Source organism: Echiichthys vipera (genome assembly GCF_963691815.1).
Source record: "Echiichthys vipera genome assembly, chromosome: X".
In the NCBI taxonomy this organism is placed as follows: Eukaryota; Metazoa; Chordata; class Actinopteri; order Perciformes; family Trachinidae; genus Echiichthys; species Echiichthys vipera.
The window spans coordinates 18897701-18921681 of NC_139825.1; the positions used below are offsets into that span (position 1 = coordinate 18897701).

Genomic DNA, 23981 nt, shown 5'->3' on the forward strand with positions numbered 1-23981 from the left:
TCTTATTCTCTCAATCTACTTTTGCTTCCTGTGTCTCTCATTTCCATGTTGTTCATTCCTTTCCACTTCCTCCTCGATTCTCCATCCATCTCCTCTACTTTTTATTCACCACTCCGTTTGAAAGCTATCTCGTCAGATTTGTTATGTTGGGCCACAGCTAATGCCTGATATTTATAATCAGGGACAGTAAGTCTTTCCCTTTAAGGCTGAGTATCGCCACTCATTTCCTGAACCAATATCGATTAAGTCGGGAATGTTTTAGTTACAAAACCAATTTTGTTTGGATATGAGATTGAGATTCTCAGAGGGCTTATGCTGTACATAGTACAAGAGATCCTCTAACCCTTGAACACCTTTGCCGAGTGGTTTTCACCCGAGCAAAAAAATGTATGTGATTTTCATTATGCTGCATTTTAGAGTCTCCTGGGTTTGATTTGATTTATTCATTCATAAGGGTCAACACAAATTCATTAACAGGAGCAACAAATTCACACATGTAAATGTGCCAGATTTAGCCATACAGGCTAATTTTCATCTGCAGTCCTGGCAGGTTGATGACATTTACGAATATATATTATAATATATAATATTAAAAGCATATAGGAGAAAGCAGCACAAAAACATAGACACAAGAACACATGAGCAACAAATTACAGCAACAAAAGTGTTAGTTAAAACATAAAACAAACACATGGAAGCAATTGATAAAATAATGCATAAATGCATAAAAATAAAAATGTGTAACATATAGCACATTTAAATACATTAGAATTTAAGCACAGACAAAGGCATCATGCACAAACAATGAGCATACACAATATTAGCACAGACAATGAGTGCACAAACTACAAGTAAGGACAGAGTAAAGTACTAGGCCTGTGAATGTTCTCATTTGTCCAGGTCATCGTTATGCCCAAATCAATTTCAGTCAAAAGCAACTGGATTTGGTTATTTTCCTAGACAAATAACCAAGTCCAGTTGCTTTTGACTGAAAATGCTTGGGGGTTAACTGCTGGTGTAACCCAGGACATATCTCCGTAATGAAAGTCTCATGTTGCCGGGACCTCAAGCTGCTAGCTGTTAGCCTGCGGCCATATTATCTGCAGAGGGAGTTCGGTCACGTGATCACCGTCTATGTTTACATCCCTCCCAGAGCGGACGCAGTCACTGCCTGTGACAAGATCCACTCAGGGCGCACTCACACTGTCCTTCCGCACCGGGCCAAAACCGTTTTTTCAGCTAAAGCCTATTGCGTTTGAGCAGTGTGAGTGCACCCGCTCCGCGCATAACTGCGGACAGCGGGCCGCCCACGGCACGTCTGAGAGAGGTGGGCTTTTGAAGAGCCCGTTTGCACATGTACCAGCACGAGCGTGCGCACGTGTACGAGCACAAGCACGAGGCCTACGGCGGTTCTGACGTCCTTTATGAGCGCCTGTTCGGACATAGAAAATATAACGACGGACCCTGCGCGGACATTTAACAACAACAATGGCGGCGAAAGGTTCACGGTGGTGTGATGAGGAGGTGAAGTGTTTACTGCAGATTTTGGTCGATGAAAATATTCAAAAACAGTCGACAAGACGCACAAAAACCCTGAGGTCTATGGAAAGATTTGTAAACAAAGCGACGCATCGCGATGACGTCAATCAATGCGTGTGACGCGTTACGGCGTGATGACGTATGGACAGCAAGAAGCATTTGCGCGAGGCCCAGGCAGTGTGAGTACAAACGGGCCTGGGGCTCAGGGGGAGAGGGAGGGGGGACAAGTACCCTAAAGCAGGGGCACGGTGCGGAGGGACAGTGTGAGTGCGCCCTCAGTCACTGCAAGGCACAAGACACAGTGCCCTGAGGCATTTATGATCATCTCTGGGGACTTAAATCATGCAACTTTGGATTCTACTTTGGCTGTTTTTCACCAGGTTGTAGACTGTGCCACCAGAAACAACAGGACAATTGATCTCATGTATGCCAATGTAAGGTATGCATACAGAGCGACTCCCCTCCCCCACTGGGGAAGTCTGATGACAACCTGGTCCACCTACAGCCACTGTATACCCCCCTGGTCCAAAAATAGCCTGTGACAACTCGCACCATCAGGAGGTGTTTCCCTGAGATGGAAAGTGCCCTGAGAGACTGTTACAATACCACAGTCTGGGATGTGCTGATCTACCCGCACGGTGAGGACATAGAGGGGATGACATATTGTCTGACGGAGAACCTGAACTTTTGCGCAGATGTGGTTTCCCCTGTCAGGACTGTCCGCTGTTAGCCTAATAACAAGCCATGGGTAAGGCGGGAAGTTAAGTCTGTCCTCAGCAAGAAGGCTGCCTTCAGGAGCAAGGGAGGCCATTAAGGCGTTATCGGAGCCTGAAAACGTTCTTTTCTGTAACCAGGTCCCAAAGTGGGAATATTAGAGAACGCCCCCCCCCCCCCCCATGGCGTTGTTTTCTGGACGGCGAAAACGTATACTTTGTTAACGATGCCGTCATCTCCACACCTTGGACCTCTAACCCCTGCAGCGTCACATAACAACAATAGCACTGCTGCGTGGAGAGAGACACGGACCCACAGACTCAACTGTACTCTGAGTCACATGCATGGGAATGAATTAAGCCGACCATATATTTCTTCCTTTTCCCTGATGGTCAGAATAAGATGCTAAATTGGTCGCTAGTAGCTTTTTATAAATAAAGTTGCCAAGAAGGTCGCAAAAAGTAGTGAGACAGTGCCCGCCTGTGAGTGCTTTGGGACAGGGAAGTGCTTACATCAGCCCCCGCTGTTTGTTGAGATCAGTTACTACAGAGGGATTCGTGCAGTCCAAAACACCTCAAAAGTCTCCAATAATACCAGAAACAGTCGACAGATTTCTCTCTGGGATTGATGAGGATTTAGGAAGTCTCCAGATTTGGCGACAAACTCTCCGGTGTTATATTATGATTCTACACAACATGAGCTCCGTCTCTTCTTCTCCGTGTTGGTGTATTCTGTGGCAGTTACAGCGTCACACCCAGGCCCAGCATGTTTTCAGCCGGTTTCACTGGTTTCGTGTGGATGCAGATATTTCTTGAGCCAAGTCTGTGTGGATGGAAAACTTTTCGAGAATGGAGGGGAAAAAAAGGTAGTTTTTCGCCCGGGCCTTAACCAGCTCTGTGGTTGGCATGAAACTGGACTCACTGGTGACGGTGGCATAGAGGAGGACACTGGACAAACTGCTGGACATTATGGACAATGCAAGCCACCCCCTGCACACCGTCATCAGCAACCAGAGGAGCCTGTTCAGTGGAAGGCTGGTCCTGCCAGTGTAGGACCAACAGGCTCAAGAACTCCTTTGTCCCTCAGGCCGTCATCCTCTACAACTCCTCATTCAGGGGGAGGAGGAAATAAAGAGGACAGAAGGGAAGGAGTGGGAGCCACTCACTGTGCAATTAATCTACTCTCACATACCTGGACACTTCATATATATTTGACTAACAGTTTATTTCTTACTGTTAATTTTTTTTAATACTTTTTGTGTTTATTTAGCTAAGAGTTTCTTGGTTATCCTATACTGTATTTTTATACCACCCTTAATAATAAACTTAATTTCCTTGCGGGAGCCATCCCAAAAGATCAATAAAGTTCTCTTTATTGATCTTTTGGGATGGTCTAAATTTAAGTCCAAGTCTAAGTCTTCTTTCTGGTCTGTTAGTGAAAACCATATCAATAAGTGTCTCTGAGGAGCTAGTTATCCTAGTCGGCCCTTCAATCACCTGTTTAAAATCAAAATGACTTGTTACACGTTTAAGCTCTTTCCTTTTAGCTTTATCATTCCAGTTGATTAAAATCTCCTAATAAAATAATCTCACTTTTATCATCACATTCCTTCAGGAGGGAATTCAACTGTTCATAAAAAAACTTTTTTTTGTGGATGGTTGTCTATAGTATTGTATTGTCCACAGTTATTTTGTTGCACATCATTTTCCGTGCGGGGTGTCATGGTAGGCGGTAAAATTATGTCAGGTGGTGTAGTGAAGTCATTGTAAAACTTACCCAGACTGGCGGCTTTGGTTTCAAGCGGATTGTTGTTTAAAACAGGAAACTCATACCCTGGCGTAAAATCAAGCTCAGGATAATTATGGATATTCTCCGTGAGTGCATCTCGATGGTAAACTGGACCCACATCTCTCTCGATTGGCCCGGGATTAAGATGAACATCTCCCATAAGCAGAAGGGTAAACAGCAGGTAGCCAGAGATTTTCCGCCGTAGTTGGGGAGCCTTGCACGTGGTCGTTTTATTTTAAAAAATAGTACTTGGGATGGTCGCTTTCCCGTTGTTAAGGAGTTTGCAATATAGAGCAACATTCCCGACAGACAAACTGTCAGCAGTATATCCACAGAACAAAGGGAGCTCAAAAAGTTTGGAACAGCTGTTGTCATTCCCTGTGCGCTGATTGATAGCACTGAAACAGGGCCGTACAGAATTTGCAAAAGGAGCGACAGTATAGATGGCGATCAAAGTGGTAATCTTGAAATTAAGGAAGGTGCAACTAGGTACATTACCACGTTTACTGTATCGCTTTTCCTGAGAATAAGTTTGAGAGTTATTGTTTTTTTTTGGAGCTGAGTGGCAGTGAGGCAACTCCTGACTGGCCGCATCCCGCCATGATACCTCCCAATGTTGATTAGCTGCCAGCGACCGGTTGGTCCCAGTTCGACCAGTTGGTCCCAGTTCAGTAACTGGTCAAGATAACAGGCAGGCCTCTCGGTAGCTTCAGCATCGTCTTTGACATCTTTGATGGCATGGGTTTTTTCCTATTCCAAAAATATTTTTTTCCCCTACAGGCACATGTTTGGGTTATTTTCACCCAGCAATAGTGATAGAAGGTAGAGTAGGTTTTTGTTGGATTCTACCCAGGGAAAGTGTTATTTGTGTGCCAAGGACACTGAGCCTTCACAAGGAATGGCTGGACCAAAAAACAAGTTTCCATGTTCAGTTTTTTGTTTTTTAAGGAATTTTTTGTTCCCAAATTCCTAATTTTCCAGTAATTTTGGAGCATTTTTATATGGTCCACTCATGATGCTTTCTTTTATTTTGTTAGACATGACACAGTTTAAAATAAAAGAACACCACTCAAATTTGTCATGTATTGTCATGTGTTGATATATTTTGATGACAAGTACTTTTTATTGGGTGTATTATCCTGGGTAAAAATCACCCGGCTTCAGTGATGGTGTTTTGAATTTGATCGATACTGTTCTAGGGCTTATCTGGTGCATTATTCAAAGTATTAATGTTTACAATAAAAAACTGACCTCAAAGCAGTTACATTAATGTTTTTTTATTTGACTTGAACACACCACAAAGGTCAACACACTTAAGTGCACCCTACAGACTGCAGGGCTCAACACTAACTTTTAAAAGCAGTTGCCAGGCTTGCAACCAGGCTAAAGTTTTTGGTTTCCAAAACTGGTAATTAAAGTGAAATTTTCGGTGTGAAATCATCCCAGGGTATTTTTAGGCAAATTGTGTCATCAAAAAATGATGACAATTTTTTTCATGTATGAACTATTAGGGCGCACTCACGATGTACATCCGTACTGTGCCCAAACGGGCTTTACGGGTAAAGCCTAGTTCGTTTGACAAGTGTGAGTGCAACTGCACCGCGCCTAGCTGCGGCCAGCTTGCCGGCCACAGACCGTTTAGGAGAGGTGGGCTTTTGTAAAGCAAGTCTGCACATGTACGAGCATGAGTGTGCGCACTTGTACAAGCACGAGCACAAGGCCTACAGCGGCTCTGGCTTCATTTTATGCGCGCCTGTTCGGACATAGAAAAAAAAAAAGACGGACCATGTGCGGACATTTAAAAGAATGGTGGAGTGTTTACTGCAGATTTGGTCGGATGAAACTATTCAAAAACAGACGGACAAGACGCACAAAAACTTCAAGGTCTATGGAAAGATTTGTAAACAAAGCGACGCATCGCAATGAGGAGGGGGGGGGGTAAAAAACAGGTAAACGTTGAGGTTTGCTGCAGACACGGTAATCCCTCTGCCTCTCGATCGGCGTCTCAATGTCCAGATTCAAAACAATAAGCCACTGGTTTATCAGAGCATGGTCATTGTACCGCAATGACAGCCTATGTAAAGTTTCTGGGTTGTAAGCTTTCATTTTTGTTCGCAGCCGGGAAAGATACAAACACGAATCATTCTGTATCTCTGCACTTTAAGTTACATGCCCCCTGATCCCTGCTCCCTGACTCTTGAGATCTGCGTAATGTTTCGGACCTGCAGGGAAAGCTGTGTGGGACATTTCACCGAACTGCCACAAACCACGTTTATGTGTTTTGCTGGAATAAATCATCAATGGACTCCTTCCTTTTGGATTGCATTTGGTAATCGACTTGAATGGAGCAGCTTGTATCGAGGCCAGTAGATAAGTCTTTCAAAACACTCTTTTAATACACTCCATAGTCACATACTATGTGCTTATCTGTGTTAGCCGCGGCAGGCTGTGAGCGTCTCTCTGGAAAATCTACTAATCTGAATAATTTATACAAGAAAATAATTGTCTTGATGGCTTATTTGATGACCCAATTTGCCTAAAAAGACCGTGGGATGATTTTACACCAGAATTTCACTTTAAGATACTATGGAGCTATACCAGGGCTCCAGACTATTTTTATACTTTATCTCTGTGAGTGCCATAGGCTACACCGTGGCTAACACAAGTACTATGTAAAGACACCTGCAGCACCACCACAGGTCTCTGCTAAAATCAACCCCCCTGTAAAGAAAACTGAACTGAAACAGTGTTAAAATCTCGTCGTGTCTTGTTCTTGTGACTCAATATCGTCTATCGTCTCGTAAGCTGAGGGTCTCATCACACCCCTTATTCTGAATGTATGGTATATTTTTTAATAAAGTACTGTCTTGACAGTGTTGGTGCTGTCGATTTACCTTCTATGTTGCATCTTCAAAAGCGCACAATAAAATTGTGACACTGAATTTGAAACAGCACATTGTAATTTCTCCATCTTTTATTGATTTACAGTGTGTGCCCCTAAAATTTTCCGTTGGGGCCACAGTGCTCCTACTGAAAAAAGTTAGGGTGCACCCACACTGTCCATTCGTACCGTGGCCAAGTCTAGTTTGTTTGACAAGTGTGGTTACAACTTTACTGCACCCAGGCACAGCATGCTTAATGGCGTGGCCTGGTTGAGAGAGGTGGGCTTTTGTAAAGCAAGGATGCACATTTACGGGTGGGAGCACATGTACGGGCCATAGACTGTAAAAAAAATTGGACTTAGCCTCTCCGCCGGGGCCCCGTTCTCTCAACTTTATCCAATCATATTTGCCTCTGGGAGCTGCCATCTTGTCAGACTTGGACTCCTAATTTCCTCTTCCAAAAAAGGGCATTGATGACGGGGGGAGGGAGACACGTCTGTCTGGGTGATGTTTACAAAATTCGCCACATTAGCTCACATTAGCTCCACCGCCCGGGAGCTAGGCTAACAAAACATGTTACTAGATAAACTGGAGTGGGAGTCCTGTGTCTCTAGTGGAGACTAATACCGCTCGTCGAGTCGAGTGCAGGCACTCCCGTGTCTCTAGCGGAGATTACACCGGCCCCGAAAGTAAAGTGCAGCCGCCGTTTATGATCTATGATTTAAACTGATATTCAACACAGTACCATTCTCATAGACTGTTTAGCACCGACCCTCATGGCCCAAATCCTCCTGGTGCTCCAGATTAGCATCTAGTGTATGTGTCATAGATAGCAGGCTGTACTGCAAGTCATGGTGCAAGTGCGGCTATTTAATTAGAAAAACAAAGCTAACACTAACATGGTGTGTTCCTATACCATTGATTCGTACAGTTGATCGAAGAGCAAACCATCTTGTCACTTATGGAAACACCATCACACGAATTACAGCACTCGAGGTCGAGATGATGGAGTTAGTGTGCTAATGATGCTAATCCTGACAACTAGCCTGAGAGGAGAAGTGAGGGCCAGAGGCTAGCTGTCACTCAAGGGGCTGCGCCCCTAATTATTCATAAACTTTAACTTCCAATAAAATAAAAACTAGCCTGTTGCAAAAAAAACATACAGACTAGAATGATTTTTGTAAACAAGTCCTTAATAGGTTTAATTATGCTGTGAAAATCAGCTTGTTTAACATGGGGGTCAATGAGAAACTGCTTTGTTGTGCAAACTACTCCTACTGGACACTCGGAGAACTGCAGTTTGTGGTACTTCCGTATTGGATCAACCAGGAAGTCGTTGTGGTGGGGGTTGGTACGAGCACAAACGTGAATATTGACGGCAGTCTGTATGTCTATTTATATGCATCTGTTCCCTGCGATGCACATTTAAAAAGATGCGCTGAACGGATTGCGGTGGTCTGATGAGGAGGTGGAGTATTTACTGCAGATTTGGTCAGATGAAATGTTCAAAAACAGTCACACAACACTATGACATGGGTGATGACATATAAGCAAGAAGCATTTGTGCCGCGGCCCAGTTAATGTGAGTACAAGCAGGCCTGGATCCCGGGTAAAGAGAGAGGAGGGGGCCAATCACCCTAAAGCACAGGGCATGGTACGAATGGACAGTGTGAGTGCGACCTTAGTCTGGAGCCCTGTATACATCAGCTTAATAATGAACATGTGACATAAAAGAATAAGCTTTACTCTGGTAACGGAACAAAATAATTTTCTTTAGGTTGTTTCCACAGTCAAACAACCTAATTTGCTCTGCCATTGTCTCTAAAACAGATGACTGTGTGCACGCAAGTAAACGCACCAATGCACATGCAGAGTTGGCTGGTTCTGATTCTGACTTTAACAGCATTATTTAAATATCACTAATCCAATAAATATTTAAAATGTATTTATTTTGGGGTGCATATTTTGCTATATGCTGTCCCTATTTTTTTATATGTGAAAAAGTGGTTACTTATTTAAAAGAGGGCTTTATTGAGAATTCCTGCAGCTCTTTTATTCTGTATCGTTGCGGATCTCTTGGAAATAGCCCCGGACCTCTGTGCTGTCTAATAAAAAAAAATGAAACTAGCCCTGTACAGTCGACTTTTATTTGGCTGCATTACCAGCAGCCACAGATGCAACATTGAAGCAGTGAAAACAGCAAAATTCTGACCTTTTCCACACTGACAAGTGTTAACTTCAAAATCAAACTTAAAGCAGACTGACTTGCCAGTGTTTGGGTTACTCATACTCATAGACTATGTAAAAAGGAGATCTGTTTTACTACACCAGGTTGCCATAGCTGGTGGTGCACCGAGTTAATCTCTTAACTTTAATTTATTTTCCTACAACGGCATGACTATGAATCTCCTAAAAATGTTTTGTTTTTTGAACTGGTGAATAATGTTCTATGCACACGTGTTTACACAAGCAGGTTTCAAAGACAACAAGCACCTGCCAACGCCAACCATAAAGACTGATCGGGTAGGTAACGTTATGTTTAACATTGTAATGAAAAACTAAACATAGAGGCATTTACGAGGACAGCTACGCATCTGCCGTCACTATGGAAACCGCGGACACTTTCAGCTGAAAGTGTCCAGTTAACGGGTCACTCGTTAAACCCAAACACCGGTCGGGAGAGAAAACTTCTGTCGGAGCAGTGATGGTGTTTAGTCTGCACAGTTTCAGGAGACCTGCAGGTGATTCAACCCGGTCCACTTGACATCGGGTTGGTGCATGACAGTGTTTCTGAGGCTGTAGGCTGTTCTTATGTCTCATTCTGGCTGCTGGTGTCTGTGTTGAACTTTCCTACCCTTAATATAACCTAAACATTAACCTCCTCAGTAGACCAGTAGACCTCAGTAGAAAGGAGGAGAATTCCCAAATACGTCACAATTGTATATTCATCAGCCCAATTTTAAAAGTTTCTCGGGGGAGAAACCCCTGAAACCCCTGTCTGTAAAGGACTTCTGACTTCCGGGTAACAGCTCCTGATGTTTTCACTTGCTTCATCGTCAATGATGGCTTCTACTTCAAACAATATTGTAGACAATCCCATTCCATCCCCAGTCTTGTGGCCTTGGCTACCATATTGAGATTTACCACATCAATTTTGAATGGCCTTGGTCCAGCAATAAGGAAGAAGTTGGCTACCCCATGGTAAAAACATCAATGAACTGGAGTTGGAACAAATGGACAGAAGCTAATTTCCATGAAACATTAGGTATTCAAGTTGAATTCCACTTCAATGCTGAAACTGATTCATACTGTATTGGTTGCTCACTGCTTACATGTTCCCAATCTACACATCCCCAATGTATCGTGTTTTGGCTACACACATTTTTTATGGTACATTGAGCTGATTCTGCATTGTGTAAATGAGGCAAGTAAACAAATTAAATTCTCTAGCAGAAAAGGGGAAATAAACTTTTATGCAAAAGCATTAGGGTCATGTAAGTTGAGTGTGAGTGTTAGGGTATCATTAAAAACATTCCGTTTACAAACCATTTAAGTAATACCAATACCAATAGAGTACTTCATGTGATTTTCGTGCTCGACACCACAGACTTTATGGATTGTAGCTGTTGTGGTAGTGGGCCAATCGCATGTCCCACTAAATCCAAAAAAAGCTTGCTGTGTCTGTAAGCAAAACCATACAAATAGTTTTTCTAGCACACTTTGGGATCACAACTCTAAATCAAAACTGGAAAAAAGTAATTCTTCTCAGTGAATCTTAATAGATTTGAGAGAAAAACCTTTAATGGCAAGAGACTTTTATCTTTCAGATCATTTCCTAAACCTTTCCTAAACCAACCTTAAAAGGGAACTGACCTCATTCCTGGGAGAGAAAAAAATATTAGGGACAGATTAGATATTTAGGACAATATTGTTGATAAAAAAGAAGAGGTGCAAACGGGACTACAGTGAACATTCTGCTGACTCAGAAGAGCTGCTGTCTGGTTGTTTATATATATATGTTTTCAGCATTTAGATCATGCCGTTTCCTGCAGTAACTTGAGTCCCCTTGAGACTTGCACTTTAGTCCTGAAAAGCTCTGCCAGTTTTCAATGTCGCCATCATGTTTGAAAAATAACTTGAGTCATGTTTTCCATAAATGTTCGGGCAGTTTTCCTTCTTAGGACCACGTAACATCTTTGCACCATTTCGAACAGTGCTCATGTGTGAGTATGTGCCGTTAATTTGCCATTAATGAGTTAGTTTGCTTTTATAAGAGGGGCTGGAGATGGCTTGGTTTGACACTGAAATTTGATAACTGTTGTTCCACAGTGCCCAAGACGGATAAGAACTGAACATTCTCTCACCTTGCTCATTTAATTTGATGCACCGCCTCTTCTCACAGGCTAGATGCCAAGTGTGTGAGCTTTACATCCATAGCTGTTGTGTCCTTTTGAGGAGGTGACATGGCACTTTTCCACAACAGAAACTGATGTGTGAAAGCTAGGAGATGCTACTTAAACAAGCAGATGAAACAAGCAGTGTTGCAGATTTAATGTCAGTGAGTGAGTAGGTGTGCTCAGCGTTCTTCCTCAAAAAAATTTCAGACAACCCTAATAACTTTTGACCCTCTCTTTAATCACTGAGTTACTCTGCCACCTTCTGATAGGAGAGAAGAATACAGATCAGAATTACGAGTACACTGTTTGTGGTGAAATAAAACCATTCAATGTGAGGACCCACTACACAGCCCTATATATGATGTACTGCTTGGTATTTTTACAAAATAACTGTATGGCTGACTGACTGGCAGGAGGCAGGGGAAGACTCCTCTCTCACTCCTGTTGTCCTGTGCTGGGACTCTTCTGCTTGCCTTTCGATTAGAAGCCTCTTGTACTGTGCAAGAGAAGCACTTTACACTTCCCCAGTGAAACCAGAGCTCAGCCTTCAGCCTCATGCCTTGCCATGTCCTCTGGGCTATTTTTATTCCAGCAGTGGCTACTTCTGCCAAACTCATACCACAGCCTACTGGGCTGGAGCTAAAGCGATGTGTGTTTGTTTCTATGTGCGTTTGTGTGCACGGTTGTGTATGTTGGTGTGTCAGTGGTAAAACTGTATTTACAAGGAGATGTAAGCAGAATACAGCTTGGCAATATGCTTAAATAGACAACATAATTCTAATATTTATTGGTTATTTTTGTGAGTAAATGTGTTTGGTTGTGCAGCAATGAGACACAAGATGTAAAAAAAAAACCCAGTAAAAAGCACATTTCTAAACAATTCAGTTAGATTATAAATGTCAATCTTAAGGCATTTAGAATTTAGCTGCGTGTATTCCACCATACCTTTCCCATGGCACAGACCATCAGTACATAGCAGGTTGAAACCACATTCCCTCTCTGCCTCCAGCTGGTGCTCAAGACAGACCCATCAATGCCACAATCCCCCACATACGACAAAATTAACAAAATCACAGAAATGAACTACATTTTATATATATATATTTTTCAGTAAATCAAACTGTAGGGGTGTATCTTTGTTAAAAGTATAAAAACAGAGAGTTGCCACGTTAGGAATAGTGTTGTCTTCAAGAAAGAGCATGATACTCCCTATATAAAGGTTGAGGGATGTGAAATAGAAGACAATTCCTTCCTGTTGAGTTTTTTTTCAAGCTGTTAAGTGCTGTTACAGTTTTAAAGTCATCTCCAAACCTGAAGGCTCAATATTCATATCCCAAATTCATTTTCTCTACCTCCACTGGCCTGGTACTTCTTCTCTAATTATCTCTCTCTTTCTCTGTCTCTCACTTACACACTTTTGCTCTGCTTCAGTGAAGTACATCAAGGAGATGTCGGCCTTCTTTAAAAACTCTGGGTCCCCTGGGGCCGGCCTCCCCTGGGACTCTCCTCCCTCCACACCTCAGCGGGGCACTGAACTCTCACCTCCTGAGGTTAAGGAGCCCCGCAGCATCCCGCTGAAGATGTGCCAGGTGTCACGAAAACAGTGCCCCCCGGACACAGAAAACAGGTACAGCATTAAGAAATTTTAAGTTTTTTAAAATTATTTTCAGCTCATACCTTCAGAAGAAAAAAGTCTGAAAGATATCAGGAAAATAACAAAATGGCTCAGAGAGAATATCGTAAAAGGGACTTCTTACACATCTTCTTTACATATTCTCTTTGGTAATATCTTAAACTTCCTCTTTACCCTCAAGCCTTTTGTCATTTGTATTTTATTTTTCTAACTGCCCCCTTTTTCTTTCTCCCTCCTTGCTTCCATCTCTCTTCTTCTCTTCTCATCTGCCAGGTATTTCGAGGTGATTTCGTTCAACAGAAAGAATTCTGTGTTCCTGCGGGCAAAAGACCCAGCCATGGCTCAGTCCTGGTACAACGCCATCCAGGCTGGAGCTGCCAACCTTTTACCACGAGTGAAAGAGGAGATGAAGAGCATGCATCTTGGCATGGAGATCAAACATCTGGGCTGGATTACAGAGCAGGTATGCAAGAATACACACGCCCATGATCCATACTGCAAGGCCTGCTCTGCTGTATTTTGTATATTTTTATGTCTGTTAATGTTATTAGTATTTCATGGTGCCCTGTTTTTTTTCTATATGTTTTTTGTTCTTGTTCCTTTTTTCACGTCTTTCACTTTCCAACACTAAAGTTGAATCCCATCTTGAAGCACATGCAGCAACACAGAATGACAGGAAGCACAGCAAATAAGTGTAACAACCAGATCCCAGATTCATAACTGCATGTCCCTGGGCATTTCTGTCATAAATGTGCCATGTATGTTAATCGTAAAGTACCATTTTAGTTTTTAAATGGATTCTTCAACTGTGCTACAAATGTGCAGGTGACACAGGGTCCAGAGAAACCAGTACTGGCCATGTTGACCGACAAAGACCTGCTCCTGTATCCCTCCTTGCCTGAAAGCAAAGAGAACCTCAGCAGCCCCACCAAGAGTCACCCGCTCATTGCTACCAGGTTCAAACGCACAAATGCCTGCATATATTCACATACACCTCATACAGTACTCAATATTTATTAACACACGTAGCACATTTGGCATTTCATAAGCTTCTGTTCCTCAATGTGAGCAGACTAGGTTTGTCATAAAGACCCTCCCTTGGATTGTGTTGGCCCAGTCGGGAGAGCACAAGCTCACTCTTTCCATAACTGGACTGGTGTACATTTAGCCTCATTTGGAAAACATTAGTGGAACCTGACCCTATGACTCGTGTTTTTTTCCTCCTGTCTTTCTCCCCTGTGCATTCCACATTTCACTTTTCACATCTGTAACATTTTCTCTGCAACACCCAAAGATACAGTACATCCCCCTTCATTTGCTCTTCTGGCTCATCCTTTTCCATGAATCATAATACCCTCTTTCTCATCCATGTTCTTCTCATACTTTCTCCTCTCCACTTTAGACTGGTCCACTCTGGCCCAGGAAAAAGTTCTCCCCTCCTGGACTCTGACCTCTCATTTGGCCTGCGTTCTGGCACGAAGCAAGGCGTGGAGACCCATGTGTTCAGGGTGGATTCTGCCAAGGAGCTGTCCACCTGGACTCATCTGCTGGTGGAGGGTTGCCATAATGCTGCTGAGCTCATCAAGGAGGTCACCATGGGTACGGATACAGAGATTTGTTTGACTCCCATTTCAATCTTCAGTCTTGCTATACAGTTCCTCCAGCTACAAGTAGAAAAATTCTAATTTTGTTCTGAATGATGCAACCAAGGTTCTAGGCAGATCATTTTCTCTATAAACCTTCCCCAAAAGAGCATGCTTAACACTTATTTTACATCTGAGAAGTTCTCTCCTCTAGGGCACAATCCCTGATTGAAATATAAATAAAAGATTAGTCCCGCTATCACAACTCTAAACACAACACTGCTGTCATTCTAAAATGGATTGATATGTATTTTACAATGATTAATGAAAGGCAAGCTGTTAAAATTAATGGAATGCACTGCAATGGCCCCCTCTGGCAGTGAGAGAAAGTACATACTGTTGACCAATGCATTCAGGTGAGCTTGCCACATCGCCACAAGGAGCCCTCTCTCTGATAGCTATTTGGTCCTAAATCGTTCCTCTGTACAAAAAATTGTTTTTGTTTATTTTTTTATCTGGAGCATCTACTAGAGAAACATATCTTGGACCCTTCTTCGGATTTTCTGCCATACTCCTAGCTGCTGCTCCGTCGCTATGGTATCTTGGTTGACTTGAACTAGAGTTTCAGAAAGGAAATCTTTTGGTAATAATTTTTTATGAAGAGATTGAGAGGAGACAAACATTTTTTTTTTTTTAGGTAGAGAAATATATAGTGCCTTATAAGCCCGTGTCTGCACTGAGTGCAGCTTATGATATATATGTATGTATATATCCAGATTCTGCATTACAGTTTCCTCTGGAAACTTAGTAACCCTACTTTTTGAGACAGGCCCCGGGTCAGTGTAGTTTAGTAATGTTGTTACATTGCCCTCTGTTGGTAGCAGGAGGTGGTGCATGAACTTCCAACTTAAAACGGTCTAATTTTAGTTTCAAATTTCAATTAGATACCAGAATTCCATTTCTTAACAATGACCATAATGTCAATCATATTGTTATCCTTTCAGTGTCACATTCATAAGATACTGCCAAGTCTTCTGGGCTCTGTATCAACACTGTAACACTGAACAAAATAAGAAAAAGAAGAAACACATAATACGCATCCAGATTTATTTAAGAACAACTTCATCTTTGTGCGATAAAATTATTACATAATCTTCTTCTTTTTTTCCTGCCTCCTTTTGTAAGCTCTGATTTTCTTTTCTACCCTGTCAGCCTGTAGTTGGAATGGGAAGGAGTGTACCCTGGGAGTCCACATTGATGATGGCTTCACACTATTCACAGAAGAGATGGGTGTCAGGAAAAGTATTTTGCTACAGCAGCCCTTCGAGCGTCTAAGAATGTCCTCTGATGATGGAGTTCGCATGATGTTCCTTGACTTTGGAGGCCCGGAGGCTGAGATTGTAAGTTTTCCATAGCACTTTCTCATTATGTCGCATTTTTAATTATATATTTTATGATAAAATTATAACCTCATATTGAATATTTCAAAGTTAGTTTGTTGTTATTAAACATGACAGTTGGTGAGAATGTCTGGGATTGTAGGAAATCTAATGGACAACAGTATTAAAGTGGACATAAAACAGCCTAATTTTGAGTTTTGTCTTGACCCAAGAGTGCTACCACTATGACATGATTGAAGCTTTTTCTTTTATTATATGCACAACAATTACAGGGAAGAAGTCACAGGCAATCAAAATATTAGCTATAAGGCTCCCTCCAACAATACCAATAAAATATATTTATATATAATGAGAATCCAAACACGAAGTAGTGCAACTTAAAATAAGGAATACAATTTCAGCAGATGGGGTTTGCTCAGTTGTCATGGTGAGGCCAACTCTGTGCCATCTCCATCTGAGCCAACAAATGAGCCATCTGTGTGACAAATTCGTAAACTCCATTTGCTGATGAAGACCATGACAAAGCTCAAGAAAAAGCTAGTACTAGCTACTATATCCAATGTCACAAGTTTCTTCACGACAAAGCAGTGTAACATGTGCAATCTCATGAAAACGCCAAGTAGGCTATTATTAAGGTAAGGGCCAGTGAGCAAAACATTGTTGAGCGACACTCCTCCACATGATACGCTGCTGTCGAAGACAACAAGGATCTTATCTGGCTTTCTGGGATGATACACTCTACACAGGGGGAGGTCCCAGCACTCCTGTTCAGGTGCTGATCTGGAGCTGATCCTAGCTGACATCGGCCGTGAGGCGGGGTACACCCTGGACAGGACGCCAGTCTATCACAGGGCACATAGGGCCTCACAGAGACAGAAAACCATTCACACCTAAGGGAAATTTTAGAGTCATCAATTAACCTAACACGTGCATGTCTTTGAACTGTGGGAGGAAACCGGAGAACCCGGAGAAAACCCACGCTGACACAGGGAGAACATGCAAACTCCACACAGAAAGGCCCCAGCTGGGATGCGAACCTCGAACCTTCTCACTGTGAGGCGACAGTGCTAACCACTACACCACTGTCAAAAAGTCAAATGACATATAACAATAGATTATTGAGCTAGCTCCGCTTAGCAACATGATAAGCATACAGCTGCATTGATATTCACACAAACACAAAATATCTCGATAGTCTCATGTTATTAGATGTATAATACTCACAGAAGTAGCCTTAGTAAAGAGGGGAATGAAGAATGACGCCTTAAGCAAGGAGCTGATGACTGCTAATGATGAATGACTCAGCACCACTATAACTGATCACCACATGGTGAGTTGCAAAAACAACTCCTTTTGAATGCCCTGCAAGTACCACAAGCTAATGGCTTTCAAAAACTCAACAACTTCAACATTAACATTTTAAAATAACATAAAAGTCATTATGGCCAATAGAAAAAAGTTTTTTAGGGAGGTGGACTAGTGCACCATAGGCCCCTGTGGTGTGGCCTAAGCATTTGTCCTTAATGGCATTTTTTTCCTGACATTACTTTTATACTTTAAGTAGTTTTGAAACCAGTACTTTTACACTTTTACTTAAGTAAAAAGCTTGAGTAGCTACTTATTGTTAAACCCTGGTATCTATGACTTTGAATACTTTTGACACCTCTGATTCTGTGTATATTCACTGCAGTTATTTGTGTAAACCAGTAGTTTGAGACATTGTTTAAAATGAATAAATAAATAAAATAAAATAAAATTTGGTGATGATCAATGTTTTTTATGTTAATGTAAGAGTAGTTAAAACAGACCGTTCAAATTTGACCGTGAGCACCAAAGTAATGGGGGTGAACACAACACAAAGGTTAAACATATTTTTTATTTTTTACAATATTTAAATGTGTTCACCATGTGTTTTAATACTAACCTGTTTGTTTTGTATATTTTGACATTTAGTTGTCTTTTTTTTTTCTAAAAATATAACCTTGCAACATACAAAAATCTTGATCATTTAATTAATTAACTTTCTTTCTCTTTTACAATTCCTGCTCTCCAAACTCTATCTCTTATTTCAGCAGCTGGACCTCCACTCTTGCCCCAAGACCATAGTCTTCATCATCCACTCTTTCCTGTCTGCTAAAGTCAAGCGACTTGGCCTCCTGGCATGATAATGGCCGACCATCTGGAACATCAACAGTAGGAATATTCAATAAATTACACAACCAGAAGACTCTGAAACACCAGAGGATGTGTTCCAGGAAAAGATGCTGACTAACCCCTTCTTTTCAGCCCTCTTAGGCCTCTAAAATGATCGTCTCTGGTCAGACACCTGCTGGTTTTTCGATGGGAATGAAGAGAAAACTGCATCATTGATGGACCTTTGTTGAACTTGTAGTTGTGAGGTAAAGAGAGGTTTTACAGATGGAGCGGATCTGACATCTGTCACATCTGTTATCACTGTGGGTCATCACACTTTTTGATGGCAAACTGTGAAATGAAGAACCTGCATCTTAACATTTCTTAGCTTGAAGTCCCAACCCCCCCCCCATTGTTTAGTTTCATGAGTCACGGCAGGCCTTTGTTCATCTTTCAGTCTCTGCTTTGAGCAGTCATAACAAGTTATTTCACAAATGTCCTGATTGATGTTGGAAAAACTATTTTTTTAAAGGCAGCTTCAGTGGAGTGACAGAATGACATGACTGATCGCGACATAATTAATAGTCTGTACTGAAAAATGTGCAGAATTCAACTTTATGCTTTTAATGTGGATGCTTAAGTTGCCTCTACACTGAATCTTCATGAATAAGCAACAAACTTTTTTTGAAGACAACTTCCAAATGCCAAATTAAATATATTTTTCATTTATGCTGAACAACTTCTCCCTGTTTTTAAGTGTGCTCAACCATTGCTTAACAAAAAGAAATGACTAACAGAGTATATTATAAAATATATATTTTCTTTTTTTGTAATTGTGTTTTAGCGTAACCAATAATTTAAATAAAAAATGAAAATGTCCCAAACAACAAAGACACCTTCCTTAAATATGGATGACCTTAGACAGTATGACAGCAGTTTAATTTCATATCAGCCCATGTGAAGTACAAAATAAGAGATCTTGTGTGTTAGAGTCCTACTGACAAAAGCTGTTGTTCCATAATAATATAATATGGAAGAAAAAACGTTGGCTAAAAGAGTGCCAGTCCAGGTAAGCTACTTCTCCTGTATGGTTAGGAAGTACAATAAAAGAGATGAGCTCTTAAATATACCGATGTTATAGTAGTGTTTTTGTTTGTACTTCCTAATTGAATCACCATAGATAACAAACGGTCTTTGCCAGAAAGCACTGATGGTCATGGACATTTTCTACACAATTTGTCCAACATTTAAATATGTTAAATTACTATGTAAAAGATGTTGCTTTGTTTACATCATAAAGTTTTTGATTGTTTTGTTTCTTTATTATGTGTCAACTGAACATCCACAACTTGGGGCCTTCTCTACGTGTCCAACATTAAACAGACTTGTATTAATATATATTTCAAAACTAAAACCTGTTTGCTTTCAAGAATAAAATGTATTGTATATTCTTATTCAAACAAAGGTGTGCCTTGCAGGGTTGTTTGTATATAAACATGTAATAAACTTTGTTAACTTTTATTGTTTTCTTTGCATGTGCTTTATTGAGACCTTTAAATGTCACTCTTGATTATTTTATTCCTTTCATTTGCCTTTACGAAGACCACAGGCTCACTAAAAACAGCACATTTCTACACTAGGTTTGCAAAACGTTCCTTTCTGGAACTTCAGTTTGAATGTCAAACTGAGTATCATATTGAATTTAAATCTTACATATTTGTAACTTACCGGTTAAAGCTGCACTAATAAATATATTTATATTGCCAAAGGATCTAATGTGAACAGTGTCCGTTGTAGTGACAACCCCTCAGCTCCATAGACAACCCCAGACAAAATGTCAGGAGAATCAGGTCTAGAGATATTCCACAGTTTCTCTTTCACACAACTGGAGATTCTCAATGTCAGATGGGTATTCACTTACTGGAAATACACCTTTTTTCAGTAAGTCATAATAGGTTCATAATTTGGTCTCTTGCTGTTCTTTGAATTTGTCTGATGATTTCAGTATTGGTCCTTACTGACAGAAGTTCCCAAATGGTGTCGAATTTCATTGGCATCTTTGTTGGCTGATGCATGATATAAACATGATCAAGATTTCAACATTCATCATTGTGGATGAGAAGTGACTGTATTCACACATGGGCTCACTCGGAGATTACCTGGTCTTTGTAGGAGATTGCAAGGTAAACTCTGTTTGATGTCCGATCATACTGAATCTGATATTTGCGTTTACACATACAGCCCTGCCAGTTTTTATCTGGATAATTTCAGGTTTGCAGTGCATGTGTGAAATGGGCTTTAATGTATTGGTTGTCACTGCAGAGTTATCTTGTGTGTAGCCTGTTAGCCTGTTAGCTAGCTGGCTAAGATTGGTTTATGTGATAGCATAGCCTAAATTAAGGAAATGTTTGTACAGCATGATGGATGAGCATTGTTCGGACCACCTGGAGTTTTTTTGGGTTTTGATTGTGAGATTTGAGTTTGGATGCTGCAGTGTGAGAGGACACAGCATCGCTTAGTGTCATGTTTCTTTTTCTTTTTTTTTTTTAAAGTAATAAACGTTTAGACTATCTAATATGGTAAATTAATTTGGTCTAATTTGAGCAATGATATGCTACTTCAACAACAGAAATCAGCATTTTTCTTTTCCTTTTCCTCAAGAGGAACAGCTCAACCAAAGGGCACATGGGATGTTCCTCAGGCAATGTCCTTGGACCTTCATTATTTATGGAATAAAGACTGAATAAAGATGTCTAGCCATCCACTTTTCCATCTATCTATCTGCTGTTAAAGCTCTCTCAAACAGTCTTGTAAAGTCCTTATAAGTCAGTCCTAATGCACTTTTCATTTCCAGCTGCAAGTTTTAATGTCATATCTCATGGTCTTTAACGATCTGTCCCACTGCGCTGATTCAGACAGCAGATCTAGCCTTTGCACTGTCTTTATTTAACAGTCCCAGTTGGTGGTCTGACAGTTTTATTAAGTCCAGACAGTTCTGTAGAATGGGAAAAGCAAAAGATGATGATGATGATGAGATGCTTAAGTAAGCAGGAGACAGTTAGGCCTGCTGCTAGCCATTTTAAAGGAGCAAGCAAATAGTCACCTCTTACAGTATATGCTTTTAACAGTGAGGCACAAATGCTGTTTGTTGCTGTGTGTGTGTGTGTGTGTGTGTGTGTGTGTGTGTGTGTGTGTGTGTGTGTGTGTGTGTGTGTGTCTGTGTCTGTGTCTGTGTCTGTGTGTGTGCGTGATGCTTTTTAAACAGGCCTGCATGCCTGAACAACAAATCTAAGCAGTGAGATGTGTGATGTACTGTATATCATCCTATCAAATCAGAATAGTGTTAACATTTGATACCTTCTCTCTCCTTTCTGCCGCCCTCCCCTTTCAGCCCCCACTCTTGTTGAGATGTTACCATGGTAACAGCAGGGAGCTCTCAGATTGGCTGTGATCATCTCTTCCTAATGAACTAGGGTTTCGCTGCTGAAATTGCCAATCAGCCTTTCAGATCCGCCGGAGAGGAGGAGGAGATTGTGTGAATATATTTTGATTAACAAAAATGGAAGGGCACTTAGGGAGGGATAGGAAGAGGGAGAAAATTGTCAGAAAATATAATGTTAGTAAGGGAAGGGGACTAAGAGAAAATGTTTCACTGGATAATAGAATACACTCTGAAATCCCTACTTTTGTGTTGAAGCCTGCAGAGAAAACACTGTTATAAACAAAGAGAAGTTGTAGTGACTCTTAGATTGAATAGAAACTGTAACACTTTTGACATCTGGGCATTATGAATTTTGAATTTCCACAACATTAGGAGTATTGTGCCAATGTAGACATAAAAGAATGATAAGGCTCCTGCATTCCTCCTGTAATACTCCTGCAATAAAAGAGTGTTTTGAAAGACTTACCTACTGGCCCCAGTGCCAAGAGAATCTCCAAACAGTGTTGAGCAGTAGCCTGCTTTCTGGCATCCAAAGAAGCCAACCTTTGTACTGACTAGCTTTGCAACTCTGATCTCTCATGCTCGTTAAATTTTTTACAGTGGTTTTTACGCCAATTTGAAAAAACGGCATTCATAAAGAGGTTGTTTTTCTTAAATTTGTCTCTAAGTATGACTTTATTCTGACTGCTTTCAGGCAAACAAACCATAAAATATGATCAGTATCTTCTACATTATGCAGCCACTGCCACCTAGCAAACCAAGCTGGTGCCACAGAACGTGAGAACGTTTCATTACCACAACACCGTGCAGGAAATTTGAAACTGGATGTTGGCTGGAAGGGCTCATCTAATCTAGACTGGATGCAGGTACTGGGGATGGGCCTTCCGGTGCAACTGCAGTCAGAGGTGGGCAGACAGTCTCCTCACTCCAGCTGTTCTCCCTTGATGTGGTAGGGGTACTGGTGGAAACCTCTTTACTCGGCGACCCAAGTCTGCCTGACGTTAAAAAAGGGACTTCCGTGTACCTGTGTTGATTAGGCCTCAAAATAATGGAATTAAAATCAAAAATACACATATTTTTAATAGTTGTTTTTAAAATCTCCTTTTTGCTACACAGGGCGCTACAGCACCCCCACTTCCCGCGCCCATGCCTTTACCACTGCTTGATTAGTAGGTAAAGCACAACACACTGTATGTTTCTGAGAAATAATGCAACCATCGCCATTTTTCAAACCAACCCTCATTGGAATGATCTCTCAAAACTTTCCGAAACTCCTTCCTTGAAAGTTGAGATTTGGTTGAAAGGGCGCCCCGACCCCGGCATCGGGGGCCCTGGTCATACTGGGATGTGCAGAGTTGGAGCTAACAGGCTGTTGTGTGTCACAGCCCCCACTTCCACCTTCTCCTGGCAGGAGCTGCGGTACTGTTTCTGAGCTGCTAATGCTAGCTGGAATCTCTTCTGTTGAAGGAGGATGAATGTTGCTGTTTTCTTTGTTTTCCTCCTCCTTGGTGATTTTAATTTTTCTTTTTCTTTTTAAAATAGCCGATTAATGTTACTTGCAAAAAAATCCAATATTATTTTCTGTTGTTTTACTCCACGGTTGTCACTCGCCTTGTATTCATTTGAATACACTGAAGCCGCTTACTGTGAGGGAGTCTCCTCCACAAACATTCTTAATGCTCCTATGAGATGGCACAAGGCCCAATGTGCCAATGTGACATTGTTCTTACACTTTATTAGTCCATTAGAGCTTCATCGAGTGAAGCATCACTTCTGTAAAATAAACAAAATCTACAGCTGGTAAAGGTGTTATCAAACCAATATCAAAATCTTAAGCGTCGCTACTTGCTTGTTGTGTTTACTGTGTTTACAAAGGTACTTAAAGACACTTTACATCAAGCAATAAAAATCAATACATTAAAACAAGTGCAAATAACAACAAACAGGCTACAAGTGAGCACATTGAAATCAAGCAGGCTATATTTAAGAAGTAAATTACGGTAAAAGATGCAGAATGATGAAACGTCTGAAAAGAGGTTAATTTAAAAACAAGAAGTGATGCAATAGAAATTAAATTAAATAGTGGAATTATTGGGGGTTGATGGCAATTCTGAAGAGATAGGTTTTGATGAGTGATTTTATCATCAGTACTGTCATTATGAAAGCTGTGCATCTTGTCCTGGAGTCTGACTGAATCATCAAGCTGTAATGTATACAGATCAGCAGGCTTTCTATACAATGTTGTGCATAATGAATGCATCACATGTGGTTGTGAATGCACATCTCACAACATTTAAATAGCTCCAATGTCCTGTTCTCCAACTCCTGTCTTTGCAGCTGAAATCAGCTACACTACAAAATGCTGCTTACACACTAATGTATCAATAGTAACAATCCAATAGTATGAAATATATATGATATCTATAACACTGACAAGACATTTGGTAGCCTATAGTGTATTTTTTTCTTA

General features: G+C 41.1%; 1 protein-coding gene across 2 annotated transcripts in view; it reads left to right on the plus strand.

Moving 5' to 3' along the window:
• snta1 (syntrophin, alpha 1) overlaps positions 1-19584 on the plus strand; it is a 43438-nt gene extending 23854 nt beyond the window's left edge. The window contains exons 3-9 of one of the 2 annotated variants that reach the window (XM_083938483.1): positions 12752-12947; positions 13227-13416; positions 13779-13909; positions 14356-14552; positions 15749-15936; positions 18009-18129; positions 18223-19584. In XM_083938483.1, the coding sequence (XP_083794609.1) occupies positions 12752-12947; positions 13227-13416; positions 13779-13909; positions 14356-14552; positions 15749-15936; positions 18009-18101 (995 nt within the window). In that variant the 3' untranslated portion in view covers positions 18102-18129; positions 18223-19584. The remainder of the gene's footprint in view (positions 1-12751; positions 12948-13226; positions 13417-13778; positions 13910-14355; positions 14553-15748; positions 15937-18008; positions 18130-18222) is intronic. The other variant, XM_083938484.1, reaches the window with a different exon arrangement.
• The last annotated feature ends 4397 nt before the right edge of the window (positions 19585-23981 follow it).